Source organism: Microcebus murinus, chromosome 1, assembly GCF_040939455.1.
Source record: "Microcebus murinus isolate Inina chromosome 1, M.murinus_Inina_mat1.0, whole genome shotgun sequence".
Taxonomy (NCBI): domain Eukaryota; kingdom Metazoa; phylum Chordata; class Mammalia; order Primates; family Cheirogaleidae; genus Microcebus; species Microcebus murinus.
Window position 1 is genome coordinate 158,519,067 of NC_134104.1, and position 19,188 is coordinate 158,538,254.

The 19,188-nt window shown below is 45.4% G+C and overlaps 1 protein-coding gene across 9 annotated transcripts in view; it reads left to right on the plus strand.

Moving 5' to 3' along the window:
- The window catches only part of CACNA1D (calcium voltage-gated channel subunit alpha1 D), a 304,390-nt gene that overhangs the window by 1,946 nt on the left and 283,256 nt on the right, over nt 1-19,188 (plus strand). For all 9 annotated transcript variants that reach the window (XM_012771607.3, XM_012771611.2, XM_012771602.2 and 6 more), the window contains exons 2-3: nt 543-852; nt 4,545-4,650. In XM_012771607.3, the coding sequence (XP_012627061.1) occupies nt 543-852; nt 4,545-4,650 (416 nt within the window). The remainder of the gene's footprint in view (nt 1-542; nt 853-4,544; nt 4,651-19,188) is intronic.

The window sequence follows — 19,188 nt, forward strand, 5'->3', positions numbered from 1 at the left end:
GGTTTTTGGTATTGCCCGGGTGCCAGTGGAGGGTTTTTTTTCCCATGCTGAAAAAGATGCATTTGTGGCTTTGGAAAGATGTTGGAGTAACACCTTGAAAATGATTAAGACTATTGAATTATTGTCACTGCCTTTTTTTTTTTCTTGGTGATATGGTAGTTACGTTAGAGAAAAGCTGTTATACATATGTTAACTCATTAGAGATAGATGGGTTTTAAAATTCTGAGAAGATGTGGAATAAATGTGGGAATGACCTCGGTTTGTCAGAAGACATGTACTAAAAGACTCGTTGTGAAGGAGTACTAACCCCGTTGGGTGTGATGCAGCAATGATCCAGTGTGATTGACACTTGGACCAGAGCTCGTGGACTTTCTTGGCTGCTCTGGTTGATCAAACCCCTGCTTCTGAAAAATAGATGAGGTTCAAAACAGAAACATAGGAATGAGTCCCCCTGTTATTGATGGAAGACAACCTTTGCTTTTTTCCCCTGCACACTGCATTATCATTTTTTTAAAAATCTTTCTTTTTCTCCTTCTCTCTAGAGGCAAACTATGCAAGAGGCACCAGACTCCCTCTTTCTGGTGAAGGACCAACTTCTCAGCCGAATAGCTCCAAGCAAACTGTCCTGTCTTGGCAAGCTGCAATCGATGCTGCTAGACAGGCCAAGGCTGCCCAAACTATGAGCACCTCTGCACCCCCACCTGTAGGATCTCTCTCCCAAAGAAAACGTCAGCAATACGCCAAGAGCAAAAAACAGGGTAACTCGTCCAACAGCCGACCTGCCCGCGCCCTTTTCTGTTTGTCACTCAATAACCCCATCCGAAGAGCCTGCATTAGTATAGTGGAATGGAAGTATCCTTTTTTGGGGGAAAGTCTTTCTCATTTTCTGTTTTACCATCTGTTCTTTAAAAGAATTTGCTTTCTGAAATGACACAAAGCTGTAGCAGTCTGGAATGTGAGCAAAAGAAGAAGCTGTATGTAAGGGTTTGATATCTTCCTGTCTCCTCAGGTTGCAGAGGGTGGCTCTGTGGGTATCTGTAGCCTACTGTCTGCGTCTCTGTGTTTAGTGGTGGGGAAGGGAGTGACAGCCTGGAACTTCAAAGTGGTAGATTTATATGAAACTAACCTTTGGTCTTTGGACATTAGATGGCTGGTTTTAAATGCACTGTTGTTTTGGGGCAGTGGTAGGCATTGAACCTATTGCACATAAGGTCTGCTGATTGAAAAAAAAAAAGACTGTATGAGACTCTACTGGAAGTGAATACATTTTTGACCTTTAGTCGAATCTTCTCATTCCAATGTTTGAAATTTGCTTCTGCAACTACAACTAATGCAGAGTTGCCTTTAGCTCTGACATTTGGTGATTCTAATTGTTCAGGTAGCTACAGATATCAACACTTACTTCATAGGGAGGGAGTGCTTTTGATTTTTTTCCTTTTTTTGGCTGATCAATGCTATGACTTCCTGGAATTTCCTTTTGACAAGTTCCAAAAAAGCATCTGAAACGTGAGCATGAGGGAGCCTGTGAAGGGAGAGGCTTGCACGTGCCTCTTCCTCCTGCGCCTTTATGAGTTAGAGAACGGCCCTCTCAGTGGAGGAATTTGCAGTTGCTGCCTTTATAAAAATTTCTGTCTATGTCCTTGGACTGAAGTTGCATTTCTGGGTGTCTCCTTTGTATTTTTAAAACTGAACTCCAAATGCCTCCTAACGGTTGTCACGGCCCAGATCTTGGAAAACCATTGTGCTTCTGCCAGCTTACCCCTTCCCCAAGCCTGGAGGCAAGCCTTCAGTTACTGCCATTCTTCAGAAAAGGTTGACTGAGGCCTGCTTTCTGAGCAAATGGCTTTTTAATGAGTCAGATGATTCGTTAGTCTGAATAAAATAAAGCATTTCCTTTCCCCAGAGGTATGTTTGGGACTGACAGGGGCCTTAGAACAGTTTCTAACTGTAGGAAGGGGTGTGAATGTAGGGCTTCTCCCACCAGGCATGGAAGGCTGGGGGCCACCAGCTAGAAAGCAGAGCTGAAATCCCCTGATAACTCAGGTACCCAGTAGGCAGCTCTCTGCACGCCCTCTGCCTTAGCTGGCTGTTTTCTCTGCTATGGACAGAAGTTAAAATGAGGTAACTGTCTAGAAAGGTTTTGGAGAGAGCAGCCAAATGCTAGGGTAGGATTTGAGGGGTTTTCATGTGCTTTTTCTTTTTAGAACAGATGTCTCTTCTCTAGAGTGAGTTATGGTGTCTCTCACGGAGCTGGGGTTGTGTGTATGCATTTTCTCTTTAAGTTCTTCTCTAGTCAGAGAGCAGAACACTCGTGTCAGGCTAGGAGGGAATTAGGTGAGTCAGGATGTGCCTCAGTGGCATCGCCGGAGTCATGGGCAGCAGCTGCACTTTGCCAGAAATATCTCCTCCTTAGGTTGGCTTGACATGACTCTGAGTAAGCAGAGCCCTCTCAGTGGGGTCATTAATTTTATGTGGAGTGAGGTGGGAGGCCTGATGCTGTTTCTCTTTGTGCGCAGTAATTGGTACGTAGCAATTTATGTGTACGGAGTGAATTCCCGCATCACGCTGCTGTCTCCCTTTCCGAGTTGCCAGACACGTGTGTACAGACAGGAGTTAGATGTGGCTGCCAGTGCAGGGAGACGCCTGCTTACAAATGGGGCACTTTGTAGGCTAGATAGATCGTTAAACAGTATACGGTCCACTTTTTTTCAAATGACAGTTTCCTTCTAATTCAGGGACCAGGTTATAGAAACCCTCCCCAAAGACAGCTCCATCAGGCCCCGTCTGCCCTGGGAGAACGAGAGTCTAGTTTGCAGACAGGCAAGGCAGAGTGTCCTGCACCCTGGGGGAGTGAGAGTGTTCTCCTTATCAGAAGGAATCATCAAGACTAGACCCATCTATTTCTCTTCTGCTTTTTTCTGCTTTCATTTGTAAAAATTTTGTGGCAGTAGGATGGCATCTGCCCTTACCTGAAGACTGAAACTGAACCAACATAAAGAAAAAAATACACCTTATATTTAGCCTTCCTGAACAGTGTTAGTATTTCTCAGGTTTGCTGGTTTATCATTTAGGTGTTGGGAAATTGAATAGGAAGAAGGGTGGTATGGGGGAAGGGAGAGACTAAGTGTGTTTCTATAGAGAACGACACTGGGGCACTTGACTTTTTAAATTTCAGTGGGGACCCGCTAAAAGAAAAACAAAAGGGAATTCTGAAGTTTTCTTAAGGTGTGTGAAAGCTGGATCCCTGGATGAAAGATTTTGTAATACTAGATGAGTTCAACAATAAATCAATTGAAATTAGTTAGGGAATAATGTTCATTTCCTTATTTCAATAAGGTATCAAAGCTCTTCAAGGGGCTGAGGTTTTATGAAACTCAAGATAGCTCCAGAAAGATAAAGGGTATTTGTTTCCTGTAGCATTTTTGGATTTCCCAGAAGAGTGTCAGGATGAATGGAGAATAGTCTGTTCATATCCTTGCATTTTAAGTACCTCAAGGTATTTAGTTATATCAGTGGCCTGTCCCCTTGTGGATGAGTGTATTGGAGAAGCACTGTTGGAAGAGCAAGCCCAGGAATTGCGAGTTAGGTTGGTGCTCATGAAACCTCGCATTTGGAAAGGCTGAAAACCAAAAGAAGAAAAACAGTCATTTTGGCAGATGTCAAATTTTGCATTGCCAGTTTTGACAGTGTCTCTTAATAACACCAGAATGTTTAAGCAAGTATCTTTTGAAGGCTGATTTCAAAGTGGCTCTTCCAGACAGGCCTCCGAGATTTGGAATTATGAAAGCCTCCTACATTGAAAGTGTCTGGTGCTGATTTGTTAGGGCTTTTTCATTTAAGTTGTTTATAAATTGAGCACAGCAACAGTGCGTTATACACGAGCTCCAGTCCATCTCTTAATCTGAAGCAGTTATGGCCATTGATTGCTCTAGTAGTGAAAGCAGAGGAGGGCGCTGAAGCTGCCTTGCTCATCCCACTGTCAGAGGTATTGGAGTATGCCATGAAAAAGTCACAGGGGGCATGGAGGAGGTCTTAGTGACTTGGCTGCCCCGATCCAGACAGGAGATTTAGACTGACACCACTAAGAACAGCCCCTGAGAAAATGGCTCTAACACACGGAGGCAAGGATCTGTGGAAGAGATTTTCCCACGATGACTTTTCTGTGTCTACAACAGCTGGGAATTTAGTAAGGTCCTTGTTGTTCTTAAAACTACCAGAAGCGGAAACCTGGTTCACACAGTGCCCTCATTGGATATACTTTTAGGTCTTAATATACAGCGTACAGCAGAAGAATGAGTATAACATGATCCTTGCAACAGAAGAAAAGCACGTGGAGCGGTCATTTGGTGGGAATGTCTACTATGAGATACCCATTGATGACTACGTCTGCTGAAAACCTACCAGTCTTCACAAGTCAGTCCAAATATGATTTGTGTATGTCATTTTCATTTTAAAAGTGATTCAAAAGTGGTGTGATGAAGAGTGGGATGAGGAAAATGATTTATGTTTGCATAACACATATAGACCTTAACAAAATTTTTCAGACCATTTGACATATTTATATTATTGGCTATTTTTGCCAATTGTGTGGCCTTAGCTATTTACATCCCATTCCCTGAAGATGATTCTAATTCAACAAATCATAACTTGGTAAGTGTCCTTCGAGCTCCTCCTTGTCCTGGTGTGTGGTTATTGTTTGCTTCTATGCTTACACTGGCAGCTGGCCTTCTGGGTGGTTGAAGTTTACAGCCATGCATGTGATGTTTCCTGGAGCTTTGCAACAGTGGTTTTGGTTTTTATTTTTTTGACCTGTATTCTCAAATTTATACTGAATGAAAGTGTTTAAAGTCATGAATGTTGTATAAATAGATGTGGACTTTTTATGGAAGAGGTTTGTAGCAGATTTTAAAATAACTTTTCTTTCCACATAAGCTTTTGCTGTCTGCCATTCTTTCCTGATAATATTAGCTGTTTTTTTTTTTTTTTTTAAATCCAGTGTTATTTTGGGGTGGTGAGTACTTTGACCAATTTTTCTGGTAAGTAGAGAATTATCATAGATTTTGTACATGAACTATCATTTTTAGAGAAGTAGAATACATGAAAACTAATAAATCTGTATACATCATAATTTGGAGAATAATACAGTATGGTATTAAAGTTCCTACTCCCAGTCTCTGAAATGTCCCAAATTAAAATGATTATATGGTTAAATAAATCAGGATACTTCCATATACTTTATAGCCCTCTTAAAGATTTATAGTGCACATTAGCTTAATAAAACCTCTGAGAAGTTCTACAGTTAGAAAACAGGTTTTATTTTTTTTAACTCAGCTAGTCCCTAAAAGTAATTGGTCATGGATTCTTTCTTTAAACACCTTTTTTGGCAGAAGACTTTAACATTATGGAACTAGTGTTCCATGGAACTTCTTTTGCGAAAGGTTGATATAGTTAAAAAAAAAAAAAGGCACTAAAGAGCACTGGACTGGGACTAGGAGCTTGTCACACGTGGCTGTCAACTACTTGTGTTCTGGGGCATTTCTCATACCCTTTCTGCATTGCCATTCACCCACCTGGCAACTAAGGGGATTGGATAAGAAGAGCACTAGGATTGTCTCTACCTCTGACATTCTGTAATCTCTCTTTGATGATTCAGAAGCCATTTCAGGATTTTTCTGGTGCTGCTGTAGCATCCTTCTTGTAAGGATCAGGTCTTTATGATTGGAGGCCGTGCAGGAGGGTAGATGAAGAAGGGAGCAGCTGTTTTGCTTTTTCCTCTTTTCGCTGGTTGTTTGTTTTTGGTTTCTCTTGTTGAAGCTGTATTTTAGCAGGGCTGGGTGTTCTTAACCAAGTGAGTGTTGTAAAGGCAAACACACTAGGCTCTACCGAGTGTGGGAGAGCTCTGCTGGCTTCTGAAGATAGTGAAATTGTGCTCTTGTGACTAAGTCTTAATGGTTTATGTACAGGATTTCATGTTACATATAAAATGTGGCATATTTCAGATGTAACATGCTATCTATTTGTGTTTAGGCTTTGGTAGTTTGATTTCTAGAGAATTAAAAGAAATTTTGGATATTGCTGCTGAAAATACAACTGTGAATGGGAGTTGGATATACATATGAACACTTACTGTTAGTATATATTTATACTATGCCAGAGATTACTTGTGTAATTTTGGACATTTTAAATCGCTTTTGATTTGGTTGTAGACATGTGACATTAGATGATCATTTTAAAGGAAAAGCAAGTAGTGAAAAGCCTCCTATCAATGGAGATAGATCATCATAGTCTAGGCCACAGATGGTGTTAGCCTTGTTACCAAATTTAACGATGTGGATGGTGACCCAGTTTGTTGCTTTTTGTAGCTCAAGAGAACATGATTAAACAAACTTAGAAAATAAATACCTTTCAGAAAGGCAGATTAATTCAGATCAATGGAATAATTAATGTAGCTGCATGTGTAAGCCAATTAATATTCTGATTTTTTACCAGGGAAATTCAGTGCACTAATATAAGTGCTGTCAGAGCATTTGAATGGCTCAGCTAAGAAGCGAGGGAATAAAATACAGGAAACGGATAAGTCTCTCCTCTTCCCTCTTGCAGCCTCTCCCCAGTGGATCCTTCCTTGACATTTCTTAAACACTGGACTGTATTTATTTTTTTTAGGAGGTTCAGGTAGTGTGTTAGTTTGGCAGGCCTTTCTAAAAACCAACGTATATTTCTTTGACCTCTTAGTATTCTGAAACTGGTTCTATTCAAGTTTGTGTCTCGTTTTTACTTGGATGGTCATATGACCACATGAGTTTATACTCTGCCTGACTCTTTAAATATTTCCTTTCCCACTATGGGAAGGGAAGATCTTTGTGGACTTCTCCTGACGCTTAGCAAGGTCCCTTGCCATGTTGGTCTTCCCATCAGGGACCCGGGTTTTTTTTAATACATTTGACCCAATTTGTACCAAAGTGATTGCTCTATTTTTGGGATCGTTTTAGAGGCAGCTGAACGAAGCTTATTTTTCATCTGTAGTAAATACTTTTCATTTAATGTGAATGGCAAAACAAAGGGCAGAGGCTGTCTTGGGTCGCAAAGCGGTATGCTTTCCTCTGCTTGATAGCTCTGTGGGAAGCGTGTGTGCCGGGCACTCAGGGTGGGCTGCGGGGCCAGCGCAGCGGATGGTGTTTCTGCCGTTTACAGGCCATTTGTAGTGAAATGACTTCTGTCGGGTAAGGACCGCAGCCTTCCCCATTAGTCCAGTGTGTGTTCGGTCTGGGTTGTATGTAACTCAGCTACATGGGGGCAGCAAGTTTTCCCAGGGTTAGGTTTTTTTTTAAAATATAAACAATCTCAACTTTCTATGGAGCTTTCATTTGTGGGCTTGCAGGGACCAGCAGAGGCTGAAGTCAGGGAAACGGTGCAACTCAGTCCCACAGCCATGCCCCTCCTCGCTCAGTCAGCAGCATCTCCTCAGCTGCGCACACTGGAAGTGCTCGTCGCTTACGTTCTTAGCACAGAGGGGAGCACTAACGTGTCGAGTGGCAGAGCGGAGCTGATGATAGTGTCCAGCTTCACCCTGATGAAGAACGCGTTGTTTCGTCTCCCAAGCTTCAGTTTCTCATATGCAAACTGACGTGGCCGAGCAGTTTCGAGGCTGTGCAGCCTGTTCCTGGCCCTGTCCCTCCCGGCACTGCCTCCTTGTTCTCTGGAGTGTGGAACTGCCTCAGATTAGAAATGTCCAAAGTGGAGATCTTTGGCTGCCAGCGCAGGCCTTCCCTGACCTCTGCAAGGGCGGTGGCCATGCCTCTCCATCCCCTCGTCTAGCCGAGGGCCTCTCCGTCAGACCAGGTGCTGCGCGAGGGCTTGTTGAACCGAAGGCGCAGTCTTACCAAGTCTGTGACCCCTTTCCTGCCCTTTTCCTCATCTTGTTCTCGGGGCCCATCTGTTTGTTTGTCTTTAGCTTGTTAACGTTTTGCCTCTGCTACGTCTCCTGCCTTCCCCTTCCTTTCCAGTCACGTCGCAGCACCGCCAGGTGGCTTCTGCTAGAGGAGCGATCCTGCAGCTGCAGCGGCCACCCACTGCCCACCGAGGACAGGCCGGACCCCATGGCCAGGCCTGCCTTGGTTTGGTCTGAACCTTTGGTGTTCCCCCCACTCTTCTCCTGCGGAGCCCGGCCCACTTGCCCATCCCCAGTCCCTAGTTGCCCCTCCCATGCTTGCCCGCCTTCTGGCTTTTCTCCTCTCCGAGTGAAATGCCTCTTCTCCCCACTACCCCTGCCACATGTGCGGATTCCTGCAGCTGCTTAAGGACAGTCTCAAAGTGGGTCTCTTCCATGAGGGCTTCTGATATGATCCTAAGGAACAATCTTATCTCACCCTCTCTTTAGGCATTTTGCATGTAAAATAACCTATATTTTAGTTATATGCACATCTTTATCTTAACAGGCATTGTCAGAATAAAATTCATAGTGAACCTTTATTCTTTTTATTTTTTTTTATTTTTTTTTTTCAGTCAAGAGTCTGGAAGGGACCTTTATTCTTTTTAGAGATGGGTCTTGTTCTGCTGCCGAGGCAGGCAGAGTGCAGTGGTGTCATCATAGCTCACTGCAGCCTCGAACTCCTGGGCTCAAGTGATCCTTCTGCCTCAGCCTCCCAAAGTGCTGGGATTATAGGCATCAACTGCTGTGCCACGCTATAATGAACCATTTTAGAATCCCCAACCATGCCTGGTGCAATGGTAAATAGTAGATGTTTAGTAAATAAGTGTTGTTGATGACTGCCAAATGAATAGCTGTCTCAGGAGAAGCACCTCACCTATTCCTTCCTCTGGGCTATAGGTAGGATCTTTCTTAATTGGAAGGTCTTTCTGTAGACTCCTTGCAGATCCTTAGCTGGAGTGGGTGGGAAGTTACATAAGTGTTTATTCCTGAAAAGCTTAGGGTCTCTGACTCTTGTCGTGCACCTGTGGCTGAAGGAGCCCTCAGAGCTGGGTTTCAGAGCTGAGCAGTCTAGTACATTTTGTGCTTTGGTTCTAGGGCTCAGAGGAGCAGAAAGTGGTGAGACCTGTCTGAGAAGCAGTGCTGGGCTGTGGACACTTGTTTGCAGGCCCGGATGCCTTACAATGGCCAGGGATACTGTGGGACAGTCCACTTAGGTTGCTTTCTCTCCTCCATGCCTGAGATCCCAGTGTTACAGTGTTAGCTGGGCTTAAAAGCAAGTTCATTGTATCTGCGTGGTCATGGGGTTTAGCATTTCCCAGTTTTTGCACATAGTGGTTTAAACTGTAATACCTGAAACACAGTTTTGTAAACTGGGGCCTTGGGCATCTTGGGCCACTCTAAGGGTGAGTGTTAGTTGCATGCATTCTCAACACTGTCTTTGCTCTATTGTCTTTATGTTTGAGTTGAGCTTTCTTATTTCTGCATGCCCAGGTTTTTCTAGGACAGCTCACATGCTGCCTCCTACATTCAGCCTTCTCTGACCTTGGCCACTCCCCCCCTCACCTCCCCCCTGCTTTTAGCTAGGTGACTTTGGATGAAACTAGAATATGAGTTTCTAGAGGCTGAGACTGGAGTCTGATTTGTGTCTGTAGCTTTCTGAGCTTAACTGTATGCCTGGCACACAGGAGGCACGTCAGGAAATGCACATCGAGTGAGTGAATAAATAAATGAACGACCATACAAGAGCTCTGTGGCATATCCTTATAGATCATTAGTTAATTTTCAACAATTGGCTAATGATTAATGTTTGCCTGAGAGGCTGACTTTCATTGTCTAATATTAATGAAACCCCAGGAAACGCCTGTCAGAGTTCGCCTTTAATTTCAGGATTGTCTCTTTCTTTCTTGGCAAATTTAACTCTTTGTTGAAGAGAGAAGAAAGACAAGCACTTGTTGATACTGTGTGAACCCCTAGGTCGTAAGCTGGCTTCTATGTTCAGTATTGTGCATCAGCCACATGTGACTGAGTCTACGTGGGCCGATGTGTGAGTGTCACGTTTTATGTAAAGATTGGTGGAGGGAGAGCAGAGAAATGACCAGAGTAGGTGGACTTCTGTAGCAAAACTTTACCCAAAGCTGGTTTCCTAATAACAAAATATGAACCAGTTCATTAGCTACACAAATAATTACATCTCTCTTAAGTCTCATCTCATTTTGACAAAGAACAGTTTACCTAGCTTGATGTTTTATTGAACAGACATTACCTTGATTGAATATTGACGTTTTTTCAAAAATAAAATCCAACTCTTAAAGAATTTGTATTTGCTGCTATTAAAGTTCCTTAAGAAGAAGAATTCCAGTGGGGTCCTCACTTGTTTGTTTTGTTTAAAAGCGAAATCTTATTATTTTACAGTCATACCTTGTACAGCAGACCTCCCTGTTCAGCACCTTAATGAGGGAGGCTTCCTTAGAGGGGGGGTATTGGTGTATTGGATCATTAGCCGCACGTGTTTGGTTTGCAGGTTTCAGAAACACAAGTCACTCAGATTGGCTTATAGCTGAATAAAAAGCGTGTGAGCGTGTCATTTACAGGTGGTCCAGGTGGCAGAAATGGCATCAGACACAGCTGGAAAGGGGAATTAAAAGATGCCACCAGGATTCCATCCCTGCACCCTGCCCCTCAGCTTTCTGAGGCCAGAGCCTGAGTGAGCCCCGGCAGGCCGGCCTCACGGGCCGCCACGAATGTGTCTTTCTCAGCAACTTTGGGGAGAGCATGTGGGGAGATGCATTTCTTTCTTAACCTCAGCTTCAGTTCGGTATTTTAGAAATGATTGTGCGAGAAACGGAGACCATTGTAGAAGATTGGTGGGTGGTTTCCTTTTTTTAATTGTCCCCATCAGTATTTGTTTAATTTTTAACTGCTTGCAAAATACGAGCGTTACCTGATACAGAGGAGACAACGGGCCCAGCAGCAGCGACACTTAGGCTGTGTTGAAACTGGTGGTGGCGGGGCTCCCCAGCATACCCCAACATCCTCGCCAGAGAAGCTTCCGACAGTGCAGAGGTGCAGGAGTTCCAGCAGTGGGGCATGCAGGGAGGACCGTGGCAGGGCTGGCGCCAGGCGGCGGGTGTGCTGGGAGGGCGGCGGCCCTGCAGGCAGGCGCAGAGGGGGTCAGCAGGGGATCCAGGAATAGCTGTTGTTAATAGCATCCCCGTTCTGCCTCCTGCCTGGCTCGCACTCGGGGCTTTGCCACCGCAGTCACAGGCTGTGTCCCCAAGTCCTGTTCTGCTCATGTGACGGAAACACGGAAAGTGGTAGAGGGGCTCTTTCTCTTTTAATTCAGGTGAGGTTGATGTTCTCCCAGCCGTGTTCATACGGGCAGTGAGGGTGTTTGGCTGGGCAGGAGGAAGAAACAGCGGGAACAACTGAAGATGGGGCTGAAGAAGGAACTGCCTGGGGTGGCAGTCAGCGGCACACCCCGCTGTATGTTGGGGAAGGTGGGTGGCTGTTGTCCACACAGACCTTGTGGGACCAAGCCTCTTCTGGTGGTTTTAACTAAGTGGGCCCAGATGCCGTCCAGGCTGAGGAAAATGACTTTCTTTCCCAGAACCTCAAAGCAGTTATTTCTGCTAATTTTTTTTCTTCTCCCTGCTGGGTGAGTGGTAATTTTAGAACCCACAGGACGCCTGTTGCAATTATTGTGTGAATGAACGTGAGGTGAGGCTGGAGGGCATGGGGCTGACCTGAGGGGGGGGGAGGCAGGTGCAGACTGCCCGGGGGGCGTGGTAGGCCCTGGAAGGAGGGAGAGGCGGCCTGGGTTGGTTTTGCAGGGATTTGCAGGGGCCGGGCAGGGGCTCACGCTCTTTCTCTTTCCCTTTCCTGCCTCAGTCACCTTCCGAGGGCTGACCCTGTCTCCTTTTCCTTGTCCGTGGGGAATTTTTGCTCAGCTTAGACTCACAGATGCTTTTTTAGAGCTGTAAGGACACTTGTTTATAAAAAAGAAAATCGAGGCACCTTTATTCAACACACGTTTATTGAGATGTCCTGGCAGAGCTCCCCCGCCCGCTCCCCTGCTGCCGTGGCGTTAAGGAAAACCTGTAACGAGGGGTCCGAGAACAGGCGGACTTGTCTTCCATATTTTCCATTTGTAATATAAATCATCATTCAAAATTTACACAACTACTACATGAATACCTTCTTTTAAATGATTAAAACAAGATAGATGAGTAACATCCCCTTTTAGCTGCTCAGCTCATTCTAATCACAGTAATTGCCCTGTGTGATCCTTCAGAATTGGTTTTCACCGTGTGTGTGTGTGTGTGTGTGTGTGTGTGTGTGTGTGTGTGTGTGCATGGATAATCTGGGCATTCTGAAATGTATGTACAGTATGGGTTTTTACATTTCACACAAGTGGGAACAGAATGCAGGCATTATATGCTTGCCTTTTTCCACATAATGTGTCTCACAGATCTTTCCGTATTTGTGTGCAGAGGCCTGACAGCTTCTTAGTTGCTGTAAAATATTCCTTGTATGAATGCACCACAGCTTATTTAATTGTTCCCTTTCTGATGAGTGTTTAGGCCAATTCCAAAAGTTTTGCCATATCAAATAATGCTGCACTGAATATCTTTGTGTGTGCTTCTGCACAGAAGCACACATTTGGCTGGGACGGTCCAGAGAAGTGAGCCCTCTGGGTTGGAGGATGAGCATGTTTTCCATTTCCATCTTACTCCCACCTTGCCCTTCACCAAGCCCGGGTGGCTTTACTCCGACACCACATCCGTGGTCATTTCACTCTGATGAGTGACTTCCCTTGTTCTGTATCTTAGGCTATAGGAAAGAAATCTTGGGGGTGGGGTATGGCCTCTCTCTTGGATGTTGTTAGACATCCAGAGCATCTGGTTAAGAGCAGAAAGGCCATGAACCTGAGTACTAAATTTTTTTGAATCTCTTTTGTACTCATGACCCAGATAAAAAGCACTCAAACTTATTCTTCACCTTGCTCGGGGTGCCTGCCACATGGGTACCATGTTCTTTCCAGTGAAATATTTTTTCTAGTCAGCTAATAGTTCTAGCTAATGAGTTCCTAGTACAAAAACTGAGTCTTAGTTTTGGAATGTTTGCTTGCTACAGGTTTGTTTCACAATGAATATTGCCTTTATATCCCTGTTAGTTGGGGGAAAAAAATATCCAGTCTGGTATGTTTTTGATGTACGCTATTCTTATTAACTATTTTATTTTCACACACAATAACATCTCACTATTATTATGGTATGTATATGGGGTTTATGCCCCTCCTACTTCCAAAAGTTTATGCCCTTCCAACTTCTCTGAGGTGGTTCAGAAAATGGAATTTGATGGAAAGATGGGGCAATTGGGAAGGGAAACGCAGTAGACTTGCCGAGGTGCCAGAGGTAAGCAGAGTGCTGCGGCCTGAACTGAGTTGGCCTTTAGGTTTTCCAGCAGCGGCAGCAAAAGAGAGTGTGTCCTAACTTGCAGGGTTTTCATCCTCTCAACAAAGGGAAGCAGCCACTGTTATTCAGACAAGCACTTTCTAAGAACCAAATTCAAGGAGGAGTCTGCAGCGTGGGTCCTTGTACAAGGCCCATTGTCGAGGCAGGATGAGCCGGGTCTTTGCTGTGCTTTTGTAAGAGTCAGAAATGCAGTGCAAGTGGATGGCCTCTGCGTTCTTAGTTTTGAAGGGTTAGGGCATAGCATTAAACTGTGCAATAATGAAAGCACTTCTACATTCTATACGGATTTTGCTATTTGATTATATAAATTAATATAGCACCAAAGCTGAGAAGTTTAAAAATGAGTAGTTTAACATAGTCATTATTTAATCATTCATAAAGTACTTTTTTGAGCATTTATTATGTGTAAAATATAGTCCATTAAGCACATTCTCTTGCTGTGCTAACTTGGTTTAAGTCAGAATACAAAGGGGTAGTATGAATTAGCGCAAAGAACATCTTCCCTCCCTAAAAACCCCATTTAAAAAATTAATTTTTTTTATTTCAGGAAATTATGAGGGTACAAACATTTTGGTTACATGTTATGACTTTGTCATATCCCAACCATTATTTGAGACTGCCCTTCACCCCCAATAATGCTCACCGCATCCATTAGTTGTGAGTTTGCTCACCCCCAACCCCCTACCCCCAAAGAATATTACTACTGTGTGAGCGCCTCAGGGTCGACCGGTCAGTGCCAGTTTGCTGGCGAGTACACGTGGTGCCTGTTCTTCCATTCTTGTGATACCTTGCTTTGGAGGATGGGCTCAAGCTCTATCCAGGAAAATATAAGAGGTGCTAGATCATTGTTTTTTATAATTGAGTAGTATTCCATTGCATACATATACATATTTTATTAATTCACTCATGTATTGACAGGCACTTGGGTTAAAACCCCATTTTTGAAGACATGTGGTTTTATTATTTTACTCTAATGTAATCTAAGGAAGTGACCAATATTTTTAAAAGAAGACATCCTTGAGTGTTCTTCAGTAAATAGATAACAATGGGGTATAATGAAACACTGTTTATATTTAAATGACTGCTTTTAAATTGTACAAAAACAGCTTAAATGGGTAAATGTGTAAAATGCTGCCCTTTTATGTCAGTAATTAGCTACTTAGTCCTTTTTTTATGATAATGCAGATGTGAACTCCTCTTTGGGATTACACAAATTCTGATTTATTGAAATATAAATTAATGGAGAATCTATCCAAAGCTCTTTTCAGAATTTTATCTGGCGGGAGTGAAATTAGAACACCTAAAATTCTAAATTATAGTAGAATGCGAGGAAGTAGAGACAGCCAGCAGGAATTTGGCAAAAGAGAGGTGTTTAATAAATCTAGAAAACTCTGTGGGTTGGTACTAGTGTGGTTGGTAGAGAAAGCTTTGGTGTGTTTTAGGTTGGCCAAACGGATAAGCGACTTGTTGTCATTAACTGGCAGCAGCAGACGCGACGGCCTGGTTGTGGTTTACCCTGAGTGGTGGATCACAGACCTGATGGGTTGGGAATGAGAGGACCTCAGAGACCTTCACATGGTCTGTTTCTTTTCCACACCCAGCAATGCGACTTGCCCAGGGTCACATAGAGAGAGAGCAGTCGTGTGGGGACCTAGGCCAGGCATTTGTCTCCCAGTCTCCTGTCTTCCCATTCACCCAGTGATAACTGTGAGTCCGTGTTGAAGCCAGGCACTTCCCATCTGGTGGAGGGACAGGTCTGAGAACACCAGGGGCAGTGGTGACAAAGGATTGTCTTTTCAAAGCACGCTGGGCATTGAGTCACTTTTAATTATCTCAAATTTTTTCTGTATGTATTTTCCAAAACATAGTTTTGACCACTTCTCCCTAACCCATTTAACTTCATAAAATATTTTGTTACTTTTTTCATTCATACCAACCTGCAGAAATCATTTGGCTATAAATTGCCTTATTATTTTATGGAAATAAACAGGGTACAGGCTAGTGGACATAGGAGGGCAGAAGAGAATTGGCAGAGTTGGTTAATAAATGCAGTGGGTCTTTCCTTAGTTGTCTTGTTTTTGTGGGGGTCTCTGTCACCCAGGCTGGAGTGCAGTGGTGCAGTCATAGCTCACTACAACTTCAAGCTTCTAGGCTCAAGCCATCTTTTGGCCTTAGTCTCCCAAGTAGCTGGGACTATAGGTGCACACCACCATGCCTGCTAATTAAAAACATTTTTTGTAGAGACGGGGTCTCACTATATTGCCCTGGTCTGGAACTCCTGGCCTCAAGTGATCCTCCTGCCTCAGCCTTCCAGAGTGCTGGGATCATTGATGTGAACTACCATGCCCCACCCGCTGGAGACATAGCAGTTGCTGCCTTTGTTGCTAGCTCATAGCTGACTTTTACTGAGCTAGGTGGGCTTCCAGTATACTGTTATGTACCACATAGTGATGTTTCAGCCGACAACAGACTGCATATAGGGTGGTGGTCCCATAAGATTATAATGGAGTTGAAAAATACCTATTGCCTAGTGATGTCCTAGCTGTTGTAACATAGTACAGTTACTTTATCTTTTTATAAATTTAGTGTAGTCTATATATACAATGCTTATAAAGTAAACAGGGTACCCTAAAGTAGTAGGGTACAGTAATGTTCTAGACCTTCACATTCATTGACCACTTATTCACTGACTCACCCAGAGCAACTTCCAGACCTGTACAGATGGACTATTTTTTTTAATCTTTTACTGTATTTTTACTGTACCTTTTCTATGTTTAGATGCACAAATACGCACCATTGTGTTACAGTTGCCTATAGTATTCCATACAGCAACATGCTGTACAGGTTTGTAGCCTAAGAGCAATGGGCCATATCATATAGCCTGGGTGTGTAGTAGGCTACACACCTCGAGTGTAAGTACACTCTGTGATGTTCACACAACGAAGAAACCACCTAACAACACACATCTTGGAACGTATCCCTGTTGTTACATGATACCATATGTGATCATATAATTTCTGCTAATTCTCATTTAATCCTCACCATAATCCCATGAGGGAGGGACTGTTAAAAAGCTTCATTTTACAGGTGAGGAAACTAAAGCTAGGCATAGTTGAATTGCTTGCACAAGGCCACACTGCTAGTACTGGCATGACCAGGACTCATACTTGGGCTTCTGACGCTGGCTGCCAGGCTGGGAAGGGAGCCAAGGCTCACGGGCAGATGGTGCCTGAACCCCAAGCAGAGGAGGGTAAGGCCACGGGGCAGAGCTGGGGCACCCTGGCAGCGGAACCTCATGCTGGGTCTCTCTTGGTGGGCTTCACATTCATGCTTGTGCTTAGTGCGTGGAACGTAGGTTTGGGACTAGCATAGAAAGTTTCCATACCTGTCACTTTCCAGGTTATGGGCCCTGGAGTCAGACCCGGGTTCCGTCCCCAGCTTTTCCGTCACTGGCTCTGTGACTGCGGAAATCCAGTTTTTTCTTTCAGCATCTGCTCCTTTTCAGTGAAAGAGGAAATAAAGTGGCCAAGGGGGTTAGCATAGGCCCTGGCTTCTAGAAAACGTTGCGCTGTGAGCCAGAGGCTTGGCACATGTGTGAGCCTCACGGCAGTCCTGTGAGGCAGGCGTCGCCGCCCCAGCCTGGGAAGGTTGGCTGGCGGGCTCGGAGCGCCCAGCGAGGGGCTGGCCGGGCGGGAGCTTGGCCGGCCAGAGGATCCCTCCCAGCACACAGTTTGCTGGAGTGGGGTTTGCTTTCCTAAGCCACTTTCCTGAAGACGTTCTTCCCGGACTGACCCAGCCCACCTGTCCCACCGAATAGCCTAAGGCAGCAGAGGTCACAAAGGGGGTCGGGGTGGACCTGGGGAAGAGAGTGACCCTGCCGGCCATTGGAGGCCAGACCTGGACCATACCCTGTCTTCATTCAGACAACAAAGGGTTGTTCATTTCCCTAGGGACACTGAGGACAGCCAGGGGGTTAATTTAGTGGTCAGGATCTGGTTCTGCTGCAGCCGAGGAGACTGAAGCCGTCAACCCAGTGCTCCGGAGGAAGAGACTCCAGAGCTCCACAGCCTCCGCGAGGCACGCTGGCGTCTGCAGCCCCCTTGCTCAGCCAACTTGGAATCTGCTTGGCCAGCTGTCTCTCATTCTTCGCTTGGCCCAGGTGGGAGCCCTGAGCCTCTCTTGATTTAAAGCTGGCTCAGAAGAGGAAAGAAACCAAGAGCTAAGGAGCAAAACGCATGTCAGGGAACGCTGGCCCGACAGCCGTGTGATTCCTAGAATGGGAATAATGACGCCAGGCCCGAGGGCCGAGGGGCCGCGCACAGCCTGCGCGCGCGTCGCCACATGTTCTGACTTCACGCTCGCAGCAGCCTGGCGAGTGTTGCCGACGCTTACACACGAGGCAGCCGGGCGTGGGCTGCGAGATGACTTGCCCAAGACCGAGCAGCAAGGGAGCAGCGGAGTTAGGGTGGGAATCTCATGCCCTTTCCTCTGCGCGGTGTTCCTGGCACCGTGGAGCCCTCCCTACATGTCATCCAGGTGAGATACCTAGGCTAGCAGATGGAATGTGACTGCCAGAGCCAGGGCTCACCAGGACCCAGGCAGTTGTTCTTCTCTCTGTGTAGGCCCTGACCTCAGGTTCCTCACCCGTGTGATGGGAGTGATAGTAGTGACATCGTGGAGAGGATTAAAAGTGATTCTGCAAGGGCATCCTCTGTGGACTGCAAGTGCTATGCGTCAGTTTCCTTACATGCCCGGTTTCACTTCCGCAGGTTTTCAGGGTCCCTCCATGTGGCTCCCTCCCTCCGCAGCCCGCTGTCCTGTCCTTGGGAGAGCAGACTTTGGCAGAAGACAGACCTGGATTTGGGCTCCAGGTTTGCTGTGGCTAGCTTTGTGACTGCACAAATTATCTCCCCTTCCTTGGCCTTGGCTTCCTTATCTGTAAAATAGGGATTGTAGTCCTTGTCGCACCTCATGTTAGCCTGGGGTCTTTATGAAGAGTTGATAGAATGTGTGGGTGAGCCCTCCTTTACCAAAAGACAATAGTTTATGGGTCTGGCATGGTCCCAGGGGTAGTTTTTTGCCTGCTAGTAAAGTCCAGGCTTTGGCAGTATCTGAGCACTGGGGAAACCTCCTATCTTCCACCTTGAAGTGTGTGGGGTTTTTAAAAAACCAGTCACAGGTCATGCCTATTAAATCCCTGTGTTCTCCCATGATTGTTTTCCTTTGCCTTCTTGTGGCCCAGTCCGTGGAGGTGGAGAGAGGTGCCCCTTCCCTTTTCTCCAGCAAGGCTCGTTCCTGCTCACAGGTCAGGGCTCACTGCTGCCTGGGGACCCGGCGGGCGCTGAGTGAGTGGCGCTGCTGCAGAAGGGCGCTACTGCTGGTGCTGAGGTGCCCAGGTCAGCGTGTTCAGTGGCAGGGAGCTCATGACTGAGGGCAGGAAGATCAGGTTCAGTTTGGGGACTGGGATGACATTTGTGGCCCTGCTGATGTTTCTGTGGGGGCATGTTCCCCTCTGTGCAGTGAACTGATTTTAGGCAGCAGCCTAAGCATTTTGTGTCTTGTCTGTCTTCACAGCAAGCCTTATAGCAGTTAACAGCGCCCCCATTTTGCAGATGAGGCAAATTAAGCTCAGAGGAGCTATTGATAACTAGATGACCCTTTGCTGAGGGAATAAACCCCAAGGTTGTAACTGGGGCCTGTAGTCACTGTCTCACTGCTGTGCCCAGCAGTGAGCATGAGGAATGTTGTGGAAAGAATGCGGAATTGGAGTCCCGTGACCTGGCT